General features: G+C 56.5%; 1 protein-coding gene across 2 annotated transcripts in view; it reads left to right on the top strand.

Moving 5' to 3' along the window:
• RPTOR (regulatory associated protein of MTOR complex 1) overlaps positions 1-22,392 on the top strand; it is a 307,386-nt gene that overhangs the window by 113,050 nt on the left and 171,944 nt on the right. For both annotated transcript variants that reach the window (XM_032870426.1, XM_032870427.1), the window contains exons 4-5: positions 11,406-11,564; positions 21,143-21,289. In XM_032870426.1, coding sequence (XP_032726317.1) covers positions 11,406-11,564; positions 21,143-21,289 — 306 coding nt within the window. The remainder of the gene's footprint in view (positions 1-11,405; positions 11,565-21,142; positions 21,290-22,392) is intronic.

Genomic DNA, 22,392 nt, shown 5'->3' with positions numbered 1-22,392 from the left:
TGCGCTTTTAAACTTTTATTATGGAAAATTTCCACATCTAGCCATCGTCTGTCTTTGACAGTTGCCACCCTTCTCCGGTCTTCTGTGCCGCCACCCACTCCCCCTCCCACCCACGCCCCGGCTTGTCTTACAGCCAGTCCCAGACACCCTGTAATTCCGTCTCTAAGTCTTCCAATGCATCTCGAACGGCAGCCGTTACTTTGAAAGACACACACGTGTAGAGTTCGTTCGTTTGAATCAGGACTCGAGTGAGGCGAGTTCTCTGTCGTTGGTTGATCCGTTGGTCCCTAGACTCTTCTAAAAGTCCGTCAGCGGCTCCCGTCCTGCTCCACGTTCTGTCTCCCCGCGATTTCCTGGTTGCAGAAACCAGGCGGTGAGCTGCTGTAGGGTCCTTGCCGTCTGGGGCCTGTGCATCGCCCCTCGCCTGCTCTGGGCCAGCCACACCCACCGGCCCTTGACTCTCCTCTATGCCATGGTAACCCTAGAGGCCTCGCCAGATTTGGTCAAGTTGGAGGGGGGTCCGGGGGCGGTGTCTCCTGGGGGGTTCCCCCGCTAGCATCTGTGTCGTGGCTGTTGTGTCCTTTCACTGACGTTAGCAGCCGTGGGTGCTCATGGCCTGGAGCCGTCTGTGAGCGACGACAGAATGATCCTGTCATTACCCCGTGCGCCCGGTGCATCACCTGGGATATCTCCGTGAAGAAAAGCCGCTTCACACCAGTCACTTGGCATCTCGTGGTGTTGCTCATCTAGGAAAGCCAATGTCAATACTTATGTCCTTTTATTCAGCAGATTTCAAAATCGTGAATCGCCCCCAGAGGTAGGCGGTCTGGGGTGTGTGTTTGTCGTCGTTAATGCTCAGTAGAAGCTTAACCGTGGTATCTGTTAACCGTTGGTGCGCACACGGTTTCTTCGGGGCCAGTGGGGCCTCTTGAATGTGGCCCCCGAGTCTTTTCAAGACCGCTCTAGCCATCTTCCCTGTCGGGTATGTCCACTTCCTGCTCCAGGCCTGCAGTCACCAGGTCCCTGAGGAGTCCTGGCTTCCTTTAGTGGGGATGATATTTAGAGAGCTTAATCTGGCCCCCAGGGGTGCTCACTGCTCACACTCAGACCATCTCCCCACCCCCGCTCTTCGGTTTTAAAGATAGAACTTGTCGTGAGCTCCTACTGCTTCAGTTTCAGGGCTGCAAGGTTTTACCTAATCCCATGGGTCTTACAGCCGTATCTGCTTGCTCCCACACGGAACGTTGGGATTTTTCATGGGCATCCACGTGATTAGTCATATCTCGTACCCCACACCACACGCAGCACTTGCAGGAAGCAGAACCGGCATTATCTGCAGTGTTTTTACGGGGAACCTTCCGCAGCGTCTGCGGCTCCTTCCGCCGTCGGGCGTGGCTGGGGAGTCAGGTTATTCCGTTTAAACGCACACAGAGGGTTTCCTCTCTGTCTGGAATACAGCCAGCCAGATGCAGAGCTGAGTTCATTTGTGTCATTTGACTCAGAGTTTTTAAGGACTGCTTTCTAAAAATGCTAATTTTGCTTGGTAGGTAAAATATTTAGTGGCTCCCAAGTCAAATACACAAAACAAGGTACATTCCAAAGAGTCTATCCCTGTCGTCGTCTTTCTTTTTTTAAAGTCGGCTCCATGCTCAGTATGAAGCCCAGTTGTGGGGCTTGAACTCAGGACCGTGTGATCAGGACCTGAGCTGAGATGAAGAGTCGGACCCTTGGCCAACTGAGCCCCCAGGCACCCCATCCTGTCCCCTTCATCCTGTGTCTGGCTTCCTTCTGTGGCAGGCCCGTTAACATTTCCCAGTGCACACGTATGTAAAGGTGTGTCTCTTTACACACACACGTTTGCTTCTTTCTTGCGTAAATGGGAGTATCGTGTACACAGTTTTCTCCGTCTTGCTATTTTCACCTTATTAGATTAGAACTGGTGTGTCCTCCCTAGAATTAAGGCTTCAGTTTTTCCTTGAAAGCGGGTTTCCCAAACGGGCACTGTTGACCTTTTGGGCCAGATGTGTCGTCCTTGTGGTGACAGTGACACCCTCCCCTGCCATGCTGTGAGGACGGTTGCGGGATGTTTGGCACCTTCCCTGCATTTATCCATCAGGTGCCAGGAGCCCCCTCCCCGCCTTCTGTCCACTGAGGCTGTGTCCGGACCTCACCAGACTCCCCGGGGGCAGAAGGCTCCCTGCTGAGAGTGGCATGTCCTGGGGGCTCTGCAGGGACCGCGTGGGCCCCTTTGTTGCAGAAGTGGACTCAGACCCTATCCGGACGTTCTGGCTTCTGCGTTTGCATTTGGACCACTGAACCAGCTCTCGTGGGTCTCTGCTGCGTCTCTAGCGTGGTAAGGAAGGAAGGAAGGGTTGTTACTGAGTAACACAAAGCAGAGAGCGGGAGGGTTTGGTAAGTTTCATGTGAAACTGCTCTTCCGGGGAAGATACATGTTGAAACCTGAGATGTGACTGAGAAAACCGCCTTGAGCAGCGGTTCACAGATGCAGCGTGTGAAGGGCCTCATGGCTCCCTGCCACACGTGCACGCTGCGGGTCCCCCTGCTGTCCCCACAGTCCAGCTGGACAGTTGGGTGGCTGTGGGAAGGAGCCAGGATGCCAAGGGCCAGCGAAACCGTCCCAAGTACCGTCCTCGAAACCATGGGTGGGGTGGACGAGCTCAAGGCCGGAGGACGGCGGCCGACGCCTCGGGGACGGCACGGCTGGGATGGCGGGGAGAGCGGGGAGCAGCTGCGGAGGCCACAGCTCACCTGCACACGTCACGCCCAGACTTCCGATGCCCCACGTGGAAATCGTATTAGGGCTGACAGGATCGTCGTGAACAACACGCACCTAATGGGAATGAGAGATTTCCTTGAGAAGTAAATAAATGGGATCAGCAAGCATGCTTCTGTGACAGCCCGAGATCTGGGTTTCCAGCCGCAGCCAGAGGACGATGGGCTCGGCTAGTCCAGCGCTCCTGCCGGCTGCCGCTGGGCCTGTGGGCAGCCGTCACTCTGTGCCCAATCACTGTTTCTCGGGGTGAATTGGAGCGTGGTTCGAGAGGGTGGGCGAGCACGGGGGTGCAGTCCCAGCTGGCCACGCTGCTGGCTGGTCTGGCCGCCATTTAACAAACACTATTTCCTCCTCAGTGGGAGGCGTCTCAGCGCTCCGAGTGTGTTTATTTTCTTACCCATTTTGTTACTGTTAGGGACGACATGGCCTATGGTGGCGGTGAGGGAGGGCTGGTTTCAGAAGCTCTCTGCTGGCCGCGGCAGTGGCACAGACAGGCTGCAGACCTGGTGTGCCCGTGTCCCTGTGTCCCTGGATGCCCTAGTCCGGGGGCCCTGGGGCCCAGTCTCCCCTGCCCCTGCTGGGCAGCTCTGTAACTAGCAGTTACAGACCCTGCTGGGAGGTGGTCTGGCTTTAACGGCAGGAGGGAGCAGTGTTTTCAGTGCTAACGTGCTGTTTGGAAATGGACAAAAATCAGTAGCAGAGAGATTTCGGCTGCTTTTTTCCTGTAGCTCCGTGAGAGTCTTGCTGGGCTGTGTGCGGTTCTTGGCTCTGCTGCCCAGTCAGGGCATGCTCTCCGGCTCTGCCGAGGTTTCCACCCCTCGTGAGATTGGGGGTGGGGAAGGGCTCCCTGGTGGGGCCCAGAGGCCATGTTCAGCCATACAGGATCATCACATTGGGGTGGCCAGACCTAGCTCTCTGTCTTCTTGTTCCCTGCTTGTCCCCGTTTGCGCCTCTGTGAGCGAGCTCACCAGTCGTCTCCGCATCTCCACCGATGGGCTCAGGGCACCGAGTAGTAAAACCACGGAGTCTGGCTTAGAAATTGGCCCTGCCCGCATACCGTGTGTGGCCCATGGTAGTCACTGACCCTCCCTGCATCTCAGCTCCCGTCTGTGAAACAGGGACGTTCTGGCCACCGGCTCTGTGGTGCTCGTGCAGGCAGGCGAGTGGGGGTAAGTGAGGGCTCAGGATGGTCGCTGGCACGTCCTCTGTGCAGCGCCTGTGCCAACCTCCGCCCTCCTCTTCTCGCCTGTGTTTTCCAGGTCCTCTGCCGTGCGTTTGCTCATGTTGTCCTCAGGCTCTGAGGCGCACAGGGCCGAATGGGGTTCGCTGTTTTAGGAGGAGGGAGCTGAGGTTCGGTTTGATTCCCACACTTTCCCAGTGTGTGGCTGATAACTCACCAGTCTGGGGCTGAGTCTCAAGCCTTGCATCTCTGGGACCCTAACTGTAGTGGAGGGAGGGGACTTACCAGTGGGGATGGTAAACTCTCCCCACTGCAGCTCCTGTCCAGCACCAAGCGGCAAGGCCTGGGAGCTCAACAGGGACTGTGCCCAAGTGGGGAGGAGACCCTGGCAGAGCTGCCACCTGGGTGCGGAGGGAGGGGGAGACGGGAGACCCCCAGGAGGGGCCTCACTGAGACCGGACTTGCCGCTAGCCTGTTGGGTACATCACTGTCCAGGGAAGACACCTGTCTTAGCCAGTCAGAGCCTTGTCGGAGACACCACTGCCCTGGGCAGACCTTGGTGGGGCGTGTGGGGTGGAAAACCTGGAAATATTTGTGTTAGCGGCTGCGCTAGCTGAAGTCAACGGCTTTGGGCCAGGGCCTACTGGAGAGTCGACTGAGCTTTGTGAACCAAGAGGAGGGGATCTTTGAAGGACCAAAATATGGCTTGGAGATAATTTACTACTCAGGCGTAGAGGGGAGCCCTGGACCATCGAAACAAGCAAGCATGTACTGCGGTCAGAGCTGTCTGCGGGGGGAGCGCGGCGAGGGTGAGCCCCGCCGTTCACTGGAGCGCTGCCCCGCACAGGCGAGTGGCCTTCCGGAGCCAGACCCTCCTGCGGGGTCACTGTAAAGGAACATTCCATTTCTGTTAGCTGAAATTCCAGAATAACAGGAAAAGGTCCTAGGAATGGCTGGAAAGTGATGGGTAACATCTGTGTGTCTGGACTTCTTCCAAGTTTACCCTTTCTGCTTCTGAAAAATAAGTGACCTCCATTATGCCCATACGGGAGACCAGGATTCAGCTTGCCCGGGCGCACCTTGCAGGCGAGAAGGACAGGGCATGGCTGCTGCCCTCGTGGCTGGGCCGTGGCTCAGGACAACTCTGGTTTCCACCCTGCCACGGGCTCTGGCTGCCTTATTTTGTTTGGTTTTCATGAGATGGTTTTAATTAGTCTCAGATCAGTCTTTCGGTGACGAGTTTGCAGAGGATACTGGTCACATTCTGTGTCCGTGTGGGTGCCCAGAGCCAGTGCCGCATCCGCCATTGGCTTGAGCCCCGGGAGCGAGGCCTTGGGGTGGCGCAGCTCCTCGGGGATGGTTATTGGCTGAGACACGGCTGCTTGCCGCCTGTTTAGGCTGCAGGGACCCGGTGTTCCGGCGGGACTCTGAAGATAAGTGGTAGCTTTTGTTGTCGTTGTTTTCTCTTTAAATGAAAGGATTTGGGGGGAACCCAATGTTATAATAATGTCTGCAAAAATTATGCAGATAGCATCTCACAATGAAACAGTGGGAACAGTGACAGAGAGAAGGAAATATGTGGACGGATGGGGACATTGAATCTGGGCTGTGCAGCAGCCTTCCTGACGGCAGACTAGCCCCGGGCTGGGCCCTGCTGGGTTATGCGGGGATACAGGAGCTCTGTGGCGGTCAGTCTTAGGGAAACGATGGGTTAATAAAGTCAGTGTCGTTCAGACACGCCTGGGAATTCAGGCCCCACACTTTTCCTGTGTGACTTCTGTGCGTCCAGAGGTCCGGACTCGGGGAACTTCAGAGCATCTGTTCTCACCAGCATGTTGTCTGGAAGGCGAGGGTGGTCTGTATGGAACGATCCCGATCCTGTGTCATTCCCGCGGAGAAGTCGAGAAGTAGCCCCTGGGGGCCAGCAGGGCTGCGGGGAGCTGCGGCAGGAGGCAGCGTTTATGCAGGCTTGGGCAGGGAGACAGGGCTGCCTAGGGAGGGCAGCGTGTGGGCAGAGGTCTCAAGTCATGAAGGGCACGGCCTCACCAGACCTGCAGACAGCCTGCGGGGGCGCGTGGGGGAGGGGCTGTGTGCCGTGCCCAGGCTTGGCTGTGCTCCTGGGGGCAGTGGACATCCCCACCAAGGATTTGCTTTTAGAAGGCAAATGGCCTGATTGTGTGCTTGGAAAAGCAGCTCTGCCAGCCTGGAGACTTGGAGAGTGGTCAGTCTGGGGGCCTGAGGACCCTTGGGGGTGTTTGACCCCGGATAAAGGAAGAGACGGGACAGCCATGTGTGAGTGACATGCCACAGGCCCAGAGACCCCTGGACAAAGGGCCCGTGAGAGGGGGAGCAGAAGGACAGTGGGCTTGAGGTGTGTGGCCTGGGTGACTCAAAAAAGCATGGATGCTGGGGATGAGCCAGGGAGCCCAGAGGGGTCGGCCAGTGTGGAGCAAGACACGGAGTAGCATCGTCGGTTTGTGCTCGAAGATGCCGCCTGGGGCGAGTGTGCTGTGTGAGACGGGAGGCCGAGTCACAGCCATGCCTGAGGTTTGAGGGAAGAGGCTGGACCAGGGAGAGAGGGGAGAGACAACAGGCTCAACCGTCTGAGGGAGGAGGCAGGGGAGGAGAGCCAGGTGAAGGCAGGACGGGGATTGGCCCTCCAGAGAGCGAGGGGCCACCTGGGTCACTGGAGACCTGGTTGGTAAGGAACCTCAGAGTGCTTGTCCGTGAAGGCTTAGTGACCCTACAGGACAGTCTGGGAGCAACAGGGACATGCTGGAATGGCTTGGAAAGGAGAGGTTCATGACTTCATGCATGTGGAGTGCCATCAGCATGCACACAGGCCTGCCCGTGCGGGGTACCGTGCTGTTTGCACACCGGCCCGCCAGCCAAGGGAGAGGAATGCGACTTCGCCAGTCAGCCACCCTCACCCTCTTTCTGTCCGGTCTGTATTTGACGTTCGTTTGCCCCCTTCCCTTAGTCTTTGTCACTGGAAGACCCCTTGTAGTCCCAAACCAGGAGCCCGGCAGGGGCACTCCTGCTTCTCCATCCTCTTGTCTCCAGGGAGCTGTCCTGAGAGGGGAAATGTCTTTTCATGACTTTTCATGCCATTGCAAACCTTGGAAGACATACACATTTGCCAGTGACAAAGTGAATCTTCGTTCCTCCGGTCTCTGCCTGCAGACAGCCCTCCTTGTTTCCTACACCAGACAGACAGCTTCTCCCTTGGGAGGGTCACCTGTCTGCCCGGGCGGTCCTGCTCACAGGGAGTGTCAGCTGCGTCTCACTGCACTCCCGGAGCTGGCTGCGTCCGCGGGCGCCCGCGTTTGCCCTGGTCTGGAGCGGCAGAAGGTCATCGGTAGCTGAAGAGCTTGCGCACTCCATCCCGGCAGAGCAGAACGCACCGTGCAGAAACTCCAGTCCTCCGGCTCCTGGCTCCTTTCGAAGAAGCCCACTGGGCTTTGCACCCTCAAGTAGGAAGTCTGAACGGGTCACCTTTGGTTCCTACAGTTACTTACTGAGTGCCAACGACGTTTCAGGCACTGCACTTACCCAAGGTGGCTGTAGTGACCAGGGAAATCATGATCCTGGCCTTTTCAGGATGCTAGTCAGGGCAGGAGAAAGGTGGAGGGAGGGCCGACAGATGGGCAATGAGCAGATGGAGTCAGAGGCCATCAGTGCTGTAGTTGGGGAGCTAGATGTGCTGTGGGAGCATTTGGCATGGGGTACCTAACTCAAGTTTCTGGGGCCACCAGAAAGTGAGTTCTGGAGAAGTGACAGTTAACCTGGTATTTGAAGAAGGAAGTGGAAATGTCCAGGCAGGACTTGGAATTGGGGTTAGAAGACGAATAGGAAGAGGGTCTGGCAGAGGGCTAGAAGGTGGGTAGGAACGTAGACTTGAAAGAGACTTCCTTGTGTTGGGAGCACAGACTCTCAGAAGCTGGAAGCAAGGTTTGGTCAGGACTCGTGGGCCACTCGGAAGAGCTTGCAGTGGGTTGCTGAGAAGCCAGCAAGGGGTTTTCAGCAAGTGAGACATACTGAGTGCTGAGGAGTGGGTTTAGAAAGAGCAAAATAGTACCGGTGGGTTACTTGGGAAGTTTAAGTAATCTAAGAAATGGATGATGGTGGTGGTGGTGATGAGATTGGTGGTGAGGATGATGATGGCATCAGGGGTAAGGCTGGTGGTGGTGAGGATGGTGTTGGTGGTGGTGGTGGTGGTGGTGGTGGTGGTGAGGGTGGCAGTGGGGATGGTGGTGAGGATGGTGGTGATGGTAGTAGCGACGGTAGAGGCGACGGTGGTGGCACCTGCACTGACTTGCCCTGGGTGGTGGTACTGGGAATGGAAAGGGCTTTTTGAGGGGTGGGGATGTAAAGTCCCTGAGCTGCCAGGGCCCGGAGCTTTCCCTACGGGGCTGCCATCTATGACGGGCATCCCTCGAGCAGACCTGACCTTTCTCTCTGCCCCCCATTTCCCCAGAAGTCCTTCCTTCCTACTTGGGAAAGGGCAGAGAGTGAAACATCTTCAAGTCCCCAGACCAGGGGCAAAACTGGCCCAAATTCAAACATTACATTTGTTCCTCCTAGATGGTCCTGAGAAAATCTCGGGGGGCATTTCCTTTCTCAAATCTGAGCTGAGATGTCATCGTCGCTGAGGGAGGATGGAAGGGTGGAAATGAGGTCATTGGCCCAGCTGGACGAGGCAGCAGTGGTCTTCACTTGACACCCCAAGGAGACACAGGCTTCCTTGCTATGGGGTCTGCCAGGAGAGAAGACCCTGGAGCACCGCCCCTGACTCCCTGTGCCCTGGGTGCCCTGGCCGCATCCAGGGTGGCCTCACTTGACCACGAGTGGCCACTGCACTGTCCGGGCCCTGCACTCTGTCTCGCATGAGGAGGAGCCTGAGAAGAATATAGCTGCCCCAGGGACATAGAAGCTGGCTGCGGCCACCCTGCTCAGGCCTTCTTAGTGCAGAAGGTTGCTGGATGTCGATGAGGGGCTGGTGGCCATCACGAGGACAGGAGACACGGGGCCACGTGTTCCTTCATCCAGCCAAGGGGCAGCCTTGGTCTCCCCCCGTTGCCTCCTGCACAGGATCCACACGCACCTGAACCACGTCTTGAGGTCTGGACTTGGAGCTGGAATCCCGACCACCACAAGCCGTGTTTGCGAGACTGTCGTGTCTGCTTATGTCGCTTACACGGTCTCGGGTCCCGCAAGGGGCTCGGTGCTTCCTCTGCCGTTCGCGTCCCTCGGACCGTGGAGCTGGGATCCAGGCATTTTAGTTTCAAAACCAAACCGAACACAGTGTGTGACATTTAATTTAGTGCTTCTCATTCCAAAGCCCTTAAAAATATTAATTAATTTCCATAAAACCCCAGGAGACATATTATTCCTATCCATTGCGCCTTTCATGCTAGTCCGTAATGATCCTTTTGGTGCAGTAGGTGGGAAAGTGAGGCTAAATCATTTTTTTGCAGCCCCACGGGAGAAGACCTTGGTGGAGCCAAGGTCAGCAGTAATGAATCTAATTTTATGGCTGTCTCTGAGGAATGTCAACCCCGTGGCCTTGCATGTGATTTGGGGGAACCAGCAGCCCCCTTTAGGACTGATCTCTGGGGGAGGTGAACCGTCCTTCCCTGGAGCTGGGACTTTGCAAACCTCAGTTCATTTGCTGCATGAAGGAGGCCAAGCTGAGGAGAGCCGTGAGTGAGCAGTGTGGGGGGAGGTGCTTGGCATGTCCCCTCGAAACATGCCCAGCGGCCTGGGGCCGGGACGTGAGTGCAGGCCCACAGAGCGGACGGCCTCCTGCTGCTGGCGGATGGCGTGGCCCGTGGAGATTTCAGGGCGCCTTGCCTGGGAGCAGCTCCTGCCTGCTGAGTGTTAGGTTCTGTATTGGCGGAGCCGGAGAGCCACTGGCGAAGGAGGCTCCCGGTGCCTGGGGTTGAGCGTGGGGCCTTCTGCCCCAACCCACTCGCCGACTTCACAGCGTGCTTGTGCGGTGTGGTTTTGGGGGGCCCGTGTCCAGGTCGTCTCGGTAAGGTGTTCCCTGTCTGCCCCGGAGCTGGAGTTCCCTTGTCAGCCACCTTCACCTCGTCTCGCGGCGTCAACCAAAACCAAGCTGTTCAGGGCGTTAGGACTCCGTGCCCGGCTCTGTCTCGCTCAGAGCACAGACCTGCGGTTTGTCGGGGAGGAGTCCGGAGCGCGAGCCTGCGTGGTTTTCGTCACTGTTTGCTCTGTGGGATTCCAGAACAGGCGAGTGTCCGCCACCTAGACCCGGCAATGCCCGTGGGCTCGCCTGCCCGCGCCGCGCTGGGAGTCACAGGTGTCCCTGCAGCGTCGGGTCGGATTCCTCCTTTTCCTCTTCTTGTCACCGAGTGTTGTCGTGGGTCCCTCGGCGGCTGCGTGCTGGGGACTGGGCGCGTCGTGAGGCCGTGGGAAGAACGCGGGCACAGAGCCAGCGCTGACGGGCGCACCTGAGCCTGCCTCGTAGTCACGGTGTCGGTGGGCCTGACACGGTCGCACATGGACATGGACCGGCGGCTGTGTCGGAGAGAGAAAAGACGGTCCGTCCTGCCCGGGGGTCCGGGGAGGGGCCCCGCACCACGGCCGGGACCTCCACGACACGGGGTTGAGCCCCTGCTTTGACCCGGACCGTCTCTCTGCCAGTCGGCCCTTCGGAGCCCCCATGTGGGGACCCACAGCCCCCATCAGCGTCAGGTGAACGCTCGCTGCCCTGCCCATGGGAGGGCACTTGGCACCTCACACACGTGTGAGCGTCCTCTCGGGCCTCCGGGGCGGCCCCTTATCTTACGGGCAGCGTTCTGGCCTGTTCGGGGGAGACGTGGGGAGGGAAGACCCCGTCCTCTAGCCGCGTGTCGTTCGTGTGCATTAGCGCTGTCGATGCGGAGTTGATTTCAGGGCCTGCTCATCCCGCGAATCCCTTCCGTTCGTCCGCGCGGGTCCGGGCTGGAGCCGGCGGGGGCTGGGCAGGGCCAGCGTGGCCCGGAGGAGGGGCAGGCAGCTTCCCTCCTCCGGCCGGCGCCTCCTCTCAGCGCTGCTGTGCCACGTCGGCCCGCGGCCTCCTGCACTTCAGCAAAGTGTGCCTTTCCCCTCCCAGAGGACTTTTCTCAGGAGGCTTTGGTGTCTCCAGGAGATGCGGTTGCTGTCCCAGTGGCTGGACCCGTTGCTCGGTGTGGCCGTGCGGCCCTCCCTCATCTCGCACGCTCGTCACGCGACCCCCCGGGGGGCTTGGCTGCATGAAGCCCCACGGCCCCCCCGAGGGAGGCGTCACCCCAGGCTTACAGGTGGAGAGGCTCGGGGTCACGTGTCCAGGGTCCACGGCTGCTCAGCGCAAGCTCAGGGTGGGGGCGGGGCAGGTACCCCGCGCATCCCTGACTCCACGGTGAGATTTTCCATCTTCTCCCGCGACAGGCCCGGTACAAGCAGAGCCTCGACCCGACCGTGGATGAAGTGAAGAAGCTGTGCACGTCCTTACGCCGAAACGCCAAGGAGGAGCGTGTCCTCTTCCACTACAACGGCCACGGGGTGCCCAGGCCCACCGTGAACGGGGAGATCTGGGTCTTCAACAAGGTAGGAGCACCGTCAGAGGCTCGTGGGAGCCCCGCCCCCTTCTCCTGCCGCCCAGCGCGCGCAGTGGTGGTCGGCCGCGGCTCCGCTGCGGGTCACTCCGCGCCCGCGGGCCCAGGCGCAGCGAGGTCCGGCTGGGCTGTGTGGTGGGGAGCTGTGGGGTCAGCCCCGTCTCAGCTGTCAGGGCTGGGCCAGACACGAGACACGTGGCCACGGAGCGGTCGTCTGGAGGCCGTGGCGTGGTGCTCCCGGCGTGGCGCCCACGGTGCGCTCTTCCCGCCGCAGGCAGGACCTGCTTGTGCGTCTGCCGTGTGCGTCGCACGGCGACCAGGTTTCGCGGTTCGGTGAGTGTCCCTTTGAGGATCAGTGGTTTCCAAGGGACGAAAATGGTGCAGACCAAGGAGCTCCCACCAGGCCACCTGCAGACACGGCCTCGGCTCCACGCTCCCCACGGCCGGGTGGCTGGCCTCCTGCGGCTCCTAACCAACCATGGGGCGTGAATGTGAGGGGTCAGCGACACCCTCCCACCATTTTCCTGGCTGGGAGTGGCGAGTCCCCCCGTGCCCCCAGCCCCATGGTGGGGCCACGCGCTCTCCTCGCACACGGTGTGCAAGGCAGTGCCTGGAGGTGTGCCGTGTTGGGCCCCACAGGGCTTTGGAGCCCCTGTGCCCCTCCATAGCGCAGGCTCCCTCCTCCCCGCTGGGGTCACTGGCACAGCTGATCTTGTGTCTTCATTACCTTGCCTTCCTTTGCAGCAGCCGCCCTTTCTGTGGCCGTCCAGGTGCGCTGGGTCTGGGTGTTTGCTGGCTGTCGGGATTGGGGTCCTTCGGAGCCTGCTCCTGCCCTGGGTTACGCTCTGAGCATCTGTCCCTGCTGCTCCGGTGCCTGTGCCCTTCCCTCAGGCCCACTGTGGGGACATCTCAGGACCTGCTCAGGGCCTTCTGTACAGACAGACGTCTCCATGGTTCCCGTGGTTTTCCTAAACTGCCCACCTTCCTGCCCAGCACTGTGGTCAGGACTTGGTTTTTCTGCCCAGCGTGGGGGTAATGCGGGTCTCCCCAGGGGCCGTGCCACGGAGCTCCTTCTGACCGCTGGTTGGCCGTGGAGCTTCCCCTTCTCGAAGTGCACACTCCTCTCCGTTTTTCCCTTGGGTTAGTGTGTCGTCTTCTTATTGATTTGGAAGAAATCTTCATATCCTAGACAGCGACCCTTTATCATTTTTATGAATTGTGAGTGTCCTCTCTGAATTTATGGCTTGGTCTATTGGTTTGTTTCTGCCTCTTAATAGCATCCCCTCGTAGCGGTTCTTTGTTTTCATGTGGTCATCGTGGTCAGTCTTCCTTTATGGTGTGGACATTTCGTGTCTTCCTTAAGAAGTCCTCCCTCGTGCCAGGGTTGCAGAGGTGTTCCCCAGATGCTCTTCCAAAGGCTTGTATTTTTGTCCTTTGCATTTAGGTCCCTAATCTGCCTGAAACGGTTTTGTACGAACTATTAGGCAGGAGTTTATACTCTGTTTTTTGTCCCCCTGCAATGGATACCTCCCAGTTCCATTATTATTTAATGCCAACTTTGAACAAAATCACGTTTCCACAGTGTGTGGGCACGTTGTGAGAGTTCTGCTCCATGGGTCTGCCTCTGTGCCAGGAAACTGTTCACGAGGTGGGTTCCCAGTGCTTGTGGTGTTTAGGGAGCAGACCCCTCCCCCGCCTTGTTCTTCTTCAGTTCTTCTTGGCTGTCTTGCCCCTTATGTCTTCCTTTAAACTAGTGCGTCAACTTGTCCGTCAGCTGATTGATGGTGAGGGGGAGACTCAGGGTCTTTACATGATGAGTCTGCCAGAGTTTGCTTTCCTTCTTCTTTTTTTGTTTTAAGATTTTATTTATTTGACAAGAGATCACAACTAGGCAGAGAGGCAGGCAGAGAGAGAGGAAGGGAAGCAGGCTCCTCGCTGAGCAGAGAGCCCGATGTGGGGCTCGATCCCAGGACTCTGAGATCATGACCTGAGCCGAAGGCAGAGGCTTTAACCCACTGAGCCACCCACGTGCCCCTATTTTTTTTTATTTTTTAGAACATTTTACTTATTCATTTCATAGAGAGAGTGAGCACAAGCAGAGGGAAAAGTAGTCTCCCGCCAAGCAGAGGGCCCAACGTGGGGCTTGATTCCAGGACCCTGGTATCATGACCTGAGCTGAAGGCAGAGGCTTAGCCCACTGAGCCATCCAGGCACCCCCAAACTATGTTCTTCTTAAGTGTCAGTAGTATTTCACAAAATAATTGTGATAATAATTTCACAAAAGTTTTCATCATTTGTTAGATATATTCCTGGCTGCTTTATATTTTTGATGTTATAAATGTTTACTATAAAACTGTATTTTGCAAGTTCTTACCAGGGTGTATGGAAAGGCAGTTGATTTTTGTACATTTATTTTATGTTTATCAATTTTCTGTTTTCTTATTGTTTCTCATAATTTATCTACACACACTTTTCTCTTGTTTTAATAGACTCTTTGCTAGGTAGACAATAGCAGATTGTTCAGGAAGTTGAACGTTGGTTCACACAGATGCGTGGTGTCGTGCGTCAACCATTACTGTGTCGAACAGGACAGTTGGACGGCCCCCGCCCCCCCAGCAGCATCCGTGGACACTCGCCGTCGTCCGCTTTCCGGAGTGCGGGTAGCTGGGATCATAGTCTGTGGCGGTCTCAGATTGGCTCTCTCCAGCTGGGAATGTGCATTTCCGGTTCTCTCACGTGTTATGTGTCTTGATGGCTCACTTCTTTTTACCCTGAGTGACACATCACTGTCTGGATGGACCCCGATTGAAGGACATCTTGGCTGCTTCCGGGTTAGTTGGCTCTTGCGAATGCAGGTTTTTGGTTAGACAAGGATTTTTACTAATTTGGGTCCATACCTCAGAGCGCATTGCTAGATCCGAGAGTATGTTCAGCTTTCTAAGCCACCGCCAGGCTGTCCTGCGAAGGGGCTGCATCAGTTGGCCTCCCAGCAGCAGGGACGAGAGTGCCCGGTGCCCCCGTCCCACTGAGCACGTGCAGTTGCTAGGGTCTGGGAGTTTCGCTCTTCTCGTTAGGCGCACGGGTGTCTCGTTGCGGTTTGAATGTGCAGTTCCTTAATGACGTATGATACGGAGTGTCTTCATCCGTCTGTGTTCCTTCTCCGCTGGGGTGTCCGTATCTTTGCCCACTCGTTTTTTCAAGTGCTCTCCGGGCGCGGCATGCAGCTCAGTGGGGCCCGAGTTCACGACCCACGATCAAGACCGGACGAGACCCGGAGTCCGGTGCTCAGCCAGCTGAGCCGCCCTGACGCCCCTGTTTTGCCCACTTTTAAATAGGGTTGTTTTCTTGCTCACTTTTTAGATTCTTTTTGTATTTTGGATGCAAGTGCTTTATCAGGTGTGTGTTCTGTAAATCCTCCCTCCCGGTCTGCGACTCCTGCTTTCGCTCGCCCAACACCGCACATCGACTTTTTGGTGGATCCAGACTGGTTATTCTCTAGAATGTTTTGTCCTAAGCTTGTAGCAGACGGGACTGAGAGTCAGACCCTACTTCCTGCCATCCACAGGGACGCGCTGTACATATGGAGACGATGGTGTGTCTCACAGGTACTAGTGGTCAGAGGGCCGGCCTGGCCCCGTTGGCAGAGAATGGACTTGGAGACCATGTGTTGCCAGAGGAGGAGCGGGACATCTCACAACGACCCGTGGTCGGGTGAACCGCCCCGAGTGCATGTGTACCTGCCGGGAGCTCCGAGTGCACAGAGCTCGCATGCAGGCCCCAGAGAGAAAGCTGCGTGTCCACAGTCCTCATCAGAGCTTCGAAGAACCGTCTGTCAGTCATGGCGGGTCAGAATGGAAGTTAAAATTACAGCTAAAGTGGGCAATTAAAAACTTTGTCACAGAGAAAACTCCAGACATAGTATGTGTTTTCTAGTTAAAAAGGAATCCGTTACCACCACGAAAGCTTGGAACGCCACCATCGGCCACTTTGCGTAGCAGACACCAGCCTCTGCCGACACTGCAGACCGGGCACCCTCTCAGGTGTGGCTGGTGGGGCCCCCAGAGGGCCACACGCGGGTCCCCCACGTCTCCGTGAGGCCTGGGGGATCGCCTCCTGCAGCGTATACCCTCTGGGCACAGAACTTGGAATTTCAGGATATCTGGGAAATCCTCAACTATTTGCACATTGAGTAACACGTGTGTCAAGAAAGATACCACAAAGGAAATAAAGATCATTGAGACTCAACAGTGAGACTGGGGCTCACCAGATTTGCAGGATGCGGTTCACTTAAATCTTTGTACAGAAAGGCAGGAAGGTTTGAAATTAGAATCTCGGTTTCTGCCTTAAGAAACTAGAAAACAATTGGCCCAATAAGCTCAAAGCCAGTAGAACGAGAGACGTATCAAAGAGCAGCAAGGAGTAAAGTGGAGGACGGGCCGTGGAGAGGGCCGACCGCTCACATCATTTTTCTGAAGGACGAGTCTCTAGCTGGATGGATCAAGAGGGAAAGAGAAGACAGGATCCACGTGTGGAAATGAAAGAGTGGACATCACCCCGTACCCTGTAGACGTAGAAGAGATGAGGACAGATTAATATTTTATACCAGTACATTTAACAACTTGAATTAGATGGGAAATGCCTTAAAACACACAACTTACCCAGAGTGACCCAGAATGAAACAGAAAACCCGAGGAGCCCTGTATCCATCAGAGACTGAATTTGTGGTTGAAAGTCTTACAGTCGACTGGTGGACGAGCCGGTGTTTTCCTTTGAAAATTATTGTACAGCAAACTGTTTCCTGATCAGTGTGTGTAAACTGTTAAATCATAAAGGGAAAAAAGGCATTTGGGGAGTGTTCCTCCTAAAGCAGGAGGCGCACAGTCCACGGGAAGTGAGGCGCGAGGTCCCCGAGTCTGTCCTTCACCCTCGCCGGCCACCCCAGGCACTGCAGGAGCGTGTCCCACTCCAGCGGCCACCGGTGGAGGGGACCCGGTGTGTGTGTGTAACTGCCCGCCCCACCCCGCCCCTAGCCCTGCCGGGCTGATGCACGTGGGGTTGAGAACTTCTGCTCTGTTAATCCGGTTCTCAAATAGGGTAAGACATCCGAGGAACGGGTTAGGGTTTTATCTCTGAGCATCAGGGGAATCATATTTTTTTTGAACGTTGAAACTCTCACAAAGAAATAGTCCCAAGTTCTCCAGCACTTCTCCTGAAGAGATGGGATCTGCACCCACCGTCTTCAGTGGTTGCAAACATCAAGTCCTAGAAATCCTCAGAAAAGTCAGGTCTACAATAAAATTAACAGCTGTTTTTCTCCTGGATCCCGTGGCACTCTCAGTACAGGTACGTAGTTACGAGAAATGATTCGGTAGGATTTGGCGCCAACGCGGCTCTAGAATTACAAGTGTGCGAGTTTGATAGCAGGCACCGAGGAGCCTCCGCCGTCTGCCCTTCTGCAGCCTCGAGGACGCGCTGGGCACGGAGCGGAAGGGGGAGCCCGCCACCGCCGGTAGAGCACAGCTTTTACTTAGTGATAAGCTGTTACTTAGTGATATCTGTTTAGAAGTACTGACGGAGAGCCTGGTTATTTGACTGTGGCAAAGGAGAGGCAGAGAGAGGGTCCGCGAAACCAGTGGGCCTCCAGCTGGGCAGATTTTGAGGGTCGGAGAGTTTGCTTGGGGCTCCCGCTCCCCGGTCGCTGGCGGCCGCACTTGAGCCGGGAGCCGGGCTCTTCCACACCTGACATTCCGGGCCGTCCCCTCCCACGGGGGGGTCCTGTGCTCGGAGGACGCCCTGTGGAAGGAAAATGCATCTTCTGCGTCTTCCTGTGGACCCCTTCGCGAGCGGGGCTGCGGGGCCATGCGCCGGGTTAGAAGGAGGCTCGCCGCCCCGGGGCTCCCTCCGGGAAAGCCCTCAGGAGGAGGCGCGTGACTGTGGCCGAGACCTCTGCCTCACCCTTGGACGTTTTTGGCCAAAGATGCACCCGGAGTCTTCTCAGAAATGCGGAGGTGCTTCCCCCGAGGTCACGGCTTCCCCCGGGAGCCCAGGGCCGCTCTCCCCGCCTCCTGTCCCGGCGCCGCCCCGTGCTTGGCTCAGCCTGGAGGACAGTCGGACGAAGCGGGGGGACCCTTCTTTTTCGTGTTTAATGCAACCTGGCAGATGAAGTGGATTGTGATGAATAAATTATCTAAAACCCATTTCAGTGTCTTTGTTTGAAATGAAAACTTGGCCTTGAGTATGTTTTTCAAGAGAAGGGAGAGATGCGTTCTCTGAACGGGGAGCTCTGGGGGAGGAGAAACCAGACATCCGCCTGGCGGGCCCGGGGGTGTCCGGCGGCCTCCCACACAGAGGGGGCCCTGCGCGCCTCCGGCCTGGACAGCTGGTTCCGCCAAGGTACGTGGGACGGGAGGAACAGCTGTGCTTTGGATGTTGGTTAGTAGTTCGATGCTTCTCCCTTCAGCACCGTTTCTGTGACAGACACTTCCCAGGTCCCCGTCGCGTGCGGAGCAGAGCCCGGGTACGCGTGCTTCCCACACAGAGCCCTTTCCTCCCCCCTCCTGCACCCTCCCCCCCGATGATATCGTCGTCTGGGCAGTGTTCTAAGACTTGCACTTTTTAAGTCATAATGCGGCTTGAATATCTTTCTGCCTCAATCCATAGCAGTGAGCCCGGTCCGGGGTATGGATGTGTGGACATCTCTCTGCTTAATGGCCCTTCACATGGGATGTGCGAGGATGCGGGATGGGCTGTGGTGGTCCACGAAGGTTGTTGGGGCTTGCTGGAGCCTCCTCGGGATGTGGGGCCCAGGCCTCTTCCATCCGACCGTCCCCTTCTGTCCCTCTGCTCTTGTCCTCTGCGTGGTTGGAGATGTGTCACCATGTCTGCATTCCCGCAGGAGGAGAGAGGAAGAGGGGAGCAGGAGGGTGGCCCTGATGGCTTGCACACATCGCTTCTGATTGTGTCCTGTTGGCCGGAGTTTGCAGGGTCAGACTGAGCTGCGGAGGGAGCTGGGAAGCGCGCCCAGCGGGAACGTGCACTGGTGAGGCAGGGGAGGAAAGACAGATTCGACTCGCTGTCTCTTCCGTGGTGGCATTTAGATGGCTGACAGGGTTTTACAGCAGGAGTATTGTTCGACCGTGTACATTTCCGTGTGCAGAGGCAAGTATTTCTGTAGGATGGACACCTAGGAGCCAAAGGGGTGTGCATGTACAACTGGTACGTACTCCCAAATGGCCTTCCAGAATTGCTGCCGGGGTCGCTTGGGGGCTCAGTCGGCTGTCTGTCTGGCTCTTGATTCAGCTCAAGTCGTGATCTCCGGATCATGAGATCGAGCCCCTCATTGGGCTCCGTGTTCAGTGCTCAGCAGGGAGCCGGCTTGAGATCCTCTCCCCCCCGCCCCTCCCCCCAACACACTCTTTCTAAAAAAATAATAATACTAAAAATTTAAAAGCTTCCATACTCACACGTCCGCCAGCGACAGACTGGAGCCCTGTCGAACGCTTCCTGCTCCGTCCATCTTCTGGACGTCTTTCCACTTCGCGGGGCGAGGACAGACGCGTGCGCGGATGGCTGGTTCGCACTGTAGCGTGTGTTCCCACGACTCATCGAGCGCGCGCAGCTCTCGTAGCCCTTCCCTCTCCTGCGGTGCGGCTGCCGGTGTGTGGTTCTTACCACCGTGGGTCTGGGCAGAAGCTCTGCAGCCACGAACACCGGGAAGATCCCGTCACTGTGTTGTACTCTCTTTGCTCTTGACTCGCTTGTCGTTGGTGTGTGTTTTTTCAGAATTATATGATTATTGCGTTATTTTATTTCTCTTCAAGACTTCCGAGTTTTGTAGGAGGACGTTCTTGAACCAAAATAAATAAAACTCTTTCATTCTGTTTTTATTCTTAGTTTTAAAATCTGTCCTGGATCTTTTGCACGTGGCGCCTCAGCAACACCAAATGGCTGGTGATGTTCTGTGGCGTCACTTACGGAATTGTTCTTCCCTCACGGAGCTGACGTGCCGCCCCCGTTGTAATCATATATGTGGGTCTATTTCTGGACGTTGTCTTCTGTTGATTGGTTTTTCTTGCCCTCCCTAATACCGTCCTGTAATTACCAGGGATTTATAGTATATTTAATATCTTGTGCGGGTCCCGGCTCATTATTCTTTATTTGAAAACGGGTGCGTGCGCGACGTTCTCATGCAGTTCTGTCCCGCGCGGACTTTAGGATCAGCCCGTCAGATCGCGGGTACTTTGGGCGTGCGTGGACTGGTAGGCTCCCTCGGGAAGCCTCGCCACGTGTGGCAGCGTCCGGTGAGCCTGCCCAGGGATGGCGTTTCCAAACATTCTCGATCGTAACACAGCGACGACCTGCCAGCCACGGGAGAGGCAGGGCAGCCTGGCAAAGCGGCCCAGCGCCAGCGGAGCGGGGTCCCTCTCGGGGTCCAGATGTCTGCCCCCACACGCACATGCACCTGTGCTGTCCGCGCGCGGCCTCATCCCATCTGGGTTGACTTAGATCTCCAATTTGCTGTGCGTTTCGGGAAAGCCTCTGAGGGCCGCCTCCGTCCCGTCAGGGATGTCGCTGGGCCCTGCAGGGTCCTCTGGGCTCCTGGCCTGTTTCCTGCCGCTCTCGCCATCCTCGTGGCGACACCAGAGGCTCAGCTGCGGGGAACACAGTCCCCTTCGCTGCAAGCCTATGGTGTGGACTCTGGCAGCTCCGCCAGGCATGGGGGGGTGCGAGGAAGGGTCAGTGCGGGTGGTGGTCTGTGCCAAAAGGCCCCAGCCTCTGAGCGAGGAGTGTCCTCGTTTCTCTGCTGAGGTGAGAACATCCTGCTCTCTATTCCCAGTCATCTCCCAAGTGCTTTCGAGTACTGAGCAGTACAGGGTGTCCAGAAAAAATTTCACTTAGTGGATTCATGTTAATAAGTTTCTGTTCAGTGGTTTGAAAAAATCAGAGTGCCAAATCCGCTTGTATCCCTTAAGTGTGATTTCCAAGTCATCTGCAGGATTAAGTGCTTACGGTTCTCTGAAATAGAAGGTACTTTGGGGGAAACATGCAGATTTGAGCTTAGGCAGCTCCTCGGAACGTCTCCCTGGTGCGTGGGGGACGTGGCATGTTCTAGAAGCACACACGAGTCATGGAGGAAGATGGCAGGCAGGGAAAGGGACATGTGCACATCCTGTAAGTGTGTAAGGGGGGCCGTGGTTTGGTTCCCAGGAGAGGGAGGTCGATGGGGAAGCCCTGCTGGTAGGACGCATGGAGGGAAGTCCTGCCATGAGCAGGACTATGGCCCGGGTTCGCAGGAGACAGCGAGCCGCTGAATCCGGCAGTGACAGCTGAGGAGCTCTGGAGTGGGGACAGGACTGGGGCCGCTGTCTGGTGCTCACAGGTCAGGGCACAGCGGCACGCGGGCATGTGGCAGAGGGTGTGGTTGGCTAGGACTTCTCACGTTCGTGAGCCGTGACACAGCCCTCCGTGGCACCTGGCCTGGGGTGTCATTCCTCCCTGTTGCGCAGGGGGCGGGTTGGCGTTCCTGTGCAGGAGATGTAAGTCACACGTGCACTGTGTTTTGTTTTCCAGAACTACACGCAGTACATCCCGCTGTCTGTGTATGACCTGCAGACGTGGATGGGCAGCCCGTCCATATTCGTCTACGACTGCTCCAACGCCGGCTTGATCGTCAAGTCTTTCAAGCAGTTTGCCCTGCAGAGGGAGCAGGAGCTGGAGGTGAGGCCCTCGCGCCCCAGGACTCGAGCGGTGTCTCCGCGGGGCGCCCTGGTGGGTTCAGTGACAAAGAGCTGGGAGGCACGCGGCACGAGCCTCGGGGCGCATTTTTACATCTCCTTTTACTCAGTGTCATTTTTAATCTAAACATTAATTAAGTGAGAACATTAACAGGGTTGGTTTGCGCTCCAGTGGCCTCTGCCTCTGAGATAAATGCTTAAATAAAGCAGACACATCGATTTTGGGAGGAACAGACCCATGGCCGGGCGTAGCCATTAATTCCACGTCTTTGTCATTGTCCCCGCCGCGTGTGCATGTGTGTGCGTGGGGGGGGCACGCGTGCGTTAAAAACACCCACTGAGCTAAGTGCAGAAGATGAGCGCCAGCATGGCCACCAGTCCCTTCTGTTCGAGGAGCTGAGAGCCAGGGCCGTGCTCTGCTCGTGGAGAGACGGCTCTCGCAGTTGTTTTAGTTAATATTTGATTTTGAACCGAACAGTGAATCCTGAAGATAAATTGCAGAGGCATTTTCAATTAAGAGACCTCCATCCCGTGGTCTGCGCGGGAGTGCGGGAATCAAATATTCTGCGGCCTCGAGGGGATCATGAATTCCGACCGGTGGCAGTGCAGGAAATACTCGATTCCGGAGCAAACGTGGTCCCGAGTATGTGTTCCCTCCAGCCCGTTTGTGTCTGTTAATTTTAATGTGATGCTGTGCCCCCCTTCATGTTTCATCAGAGGCTGCGGCTGACATAATCAGCGATAAAATTTGAAATTCTATGTGTTAGAATTTAAAATTAACATGTCATGCAGTTTAGGATTTTATATTTATAAATGAAGTCCCTGTGCAGAGCATGCCGTAAGAGTGACTGGTGCGGACGGTGCCCCTTATCCCTGGGGACGGAGCCCGGCTCCGCGAGGCGTGGTTTCTGCGTTCTGTCGTGAGAGGAGGGAAGACCGCGTTTCGTGTCGTCCGATGATTGCCTTGCTTCTGGGCGTCTCCTGCACGTTTACCCGAGGCACAGTCATCCGATGAGCGCCGAGACTCAGAGCCCCGAGAGGTGATATGCTTTTCCTCACGTCAAGTAACAAATATTGCAAAAAAGG

Source organism: Lontra canadensis, unplaced genomic scaffold (genome assembly GCF_010015895.1).
Source record: "Lontra canadensis isolate GAN:19392208 unplaced genomic scaffold, GSC_riverotter_1.0 scaffold41, whole genome shotgun sequence".
Taxonomy (NCBI): Eukaryota; Metazoa; Chordata; class Mammalia; order Carnivora; family Mustelidae; genus Lontra; species Lontra canadensis.
Note: the sequence above shows the minus strand (reverse complement) of the source record. Positions and strands in the feature narration are given on the sequence as shown.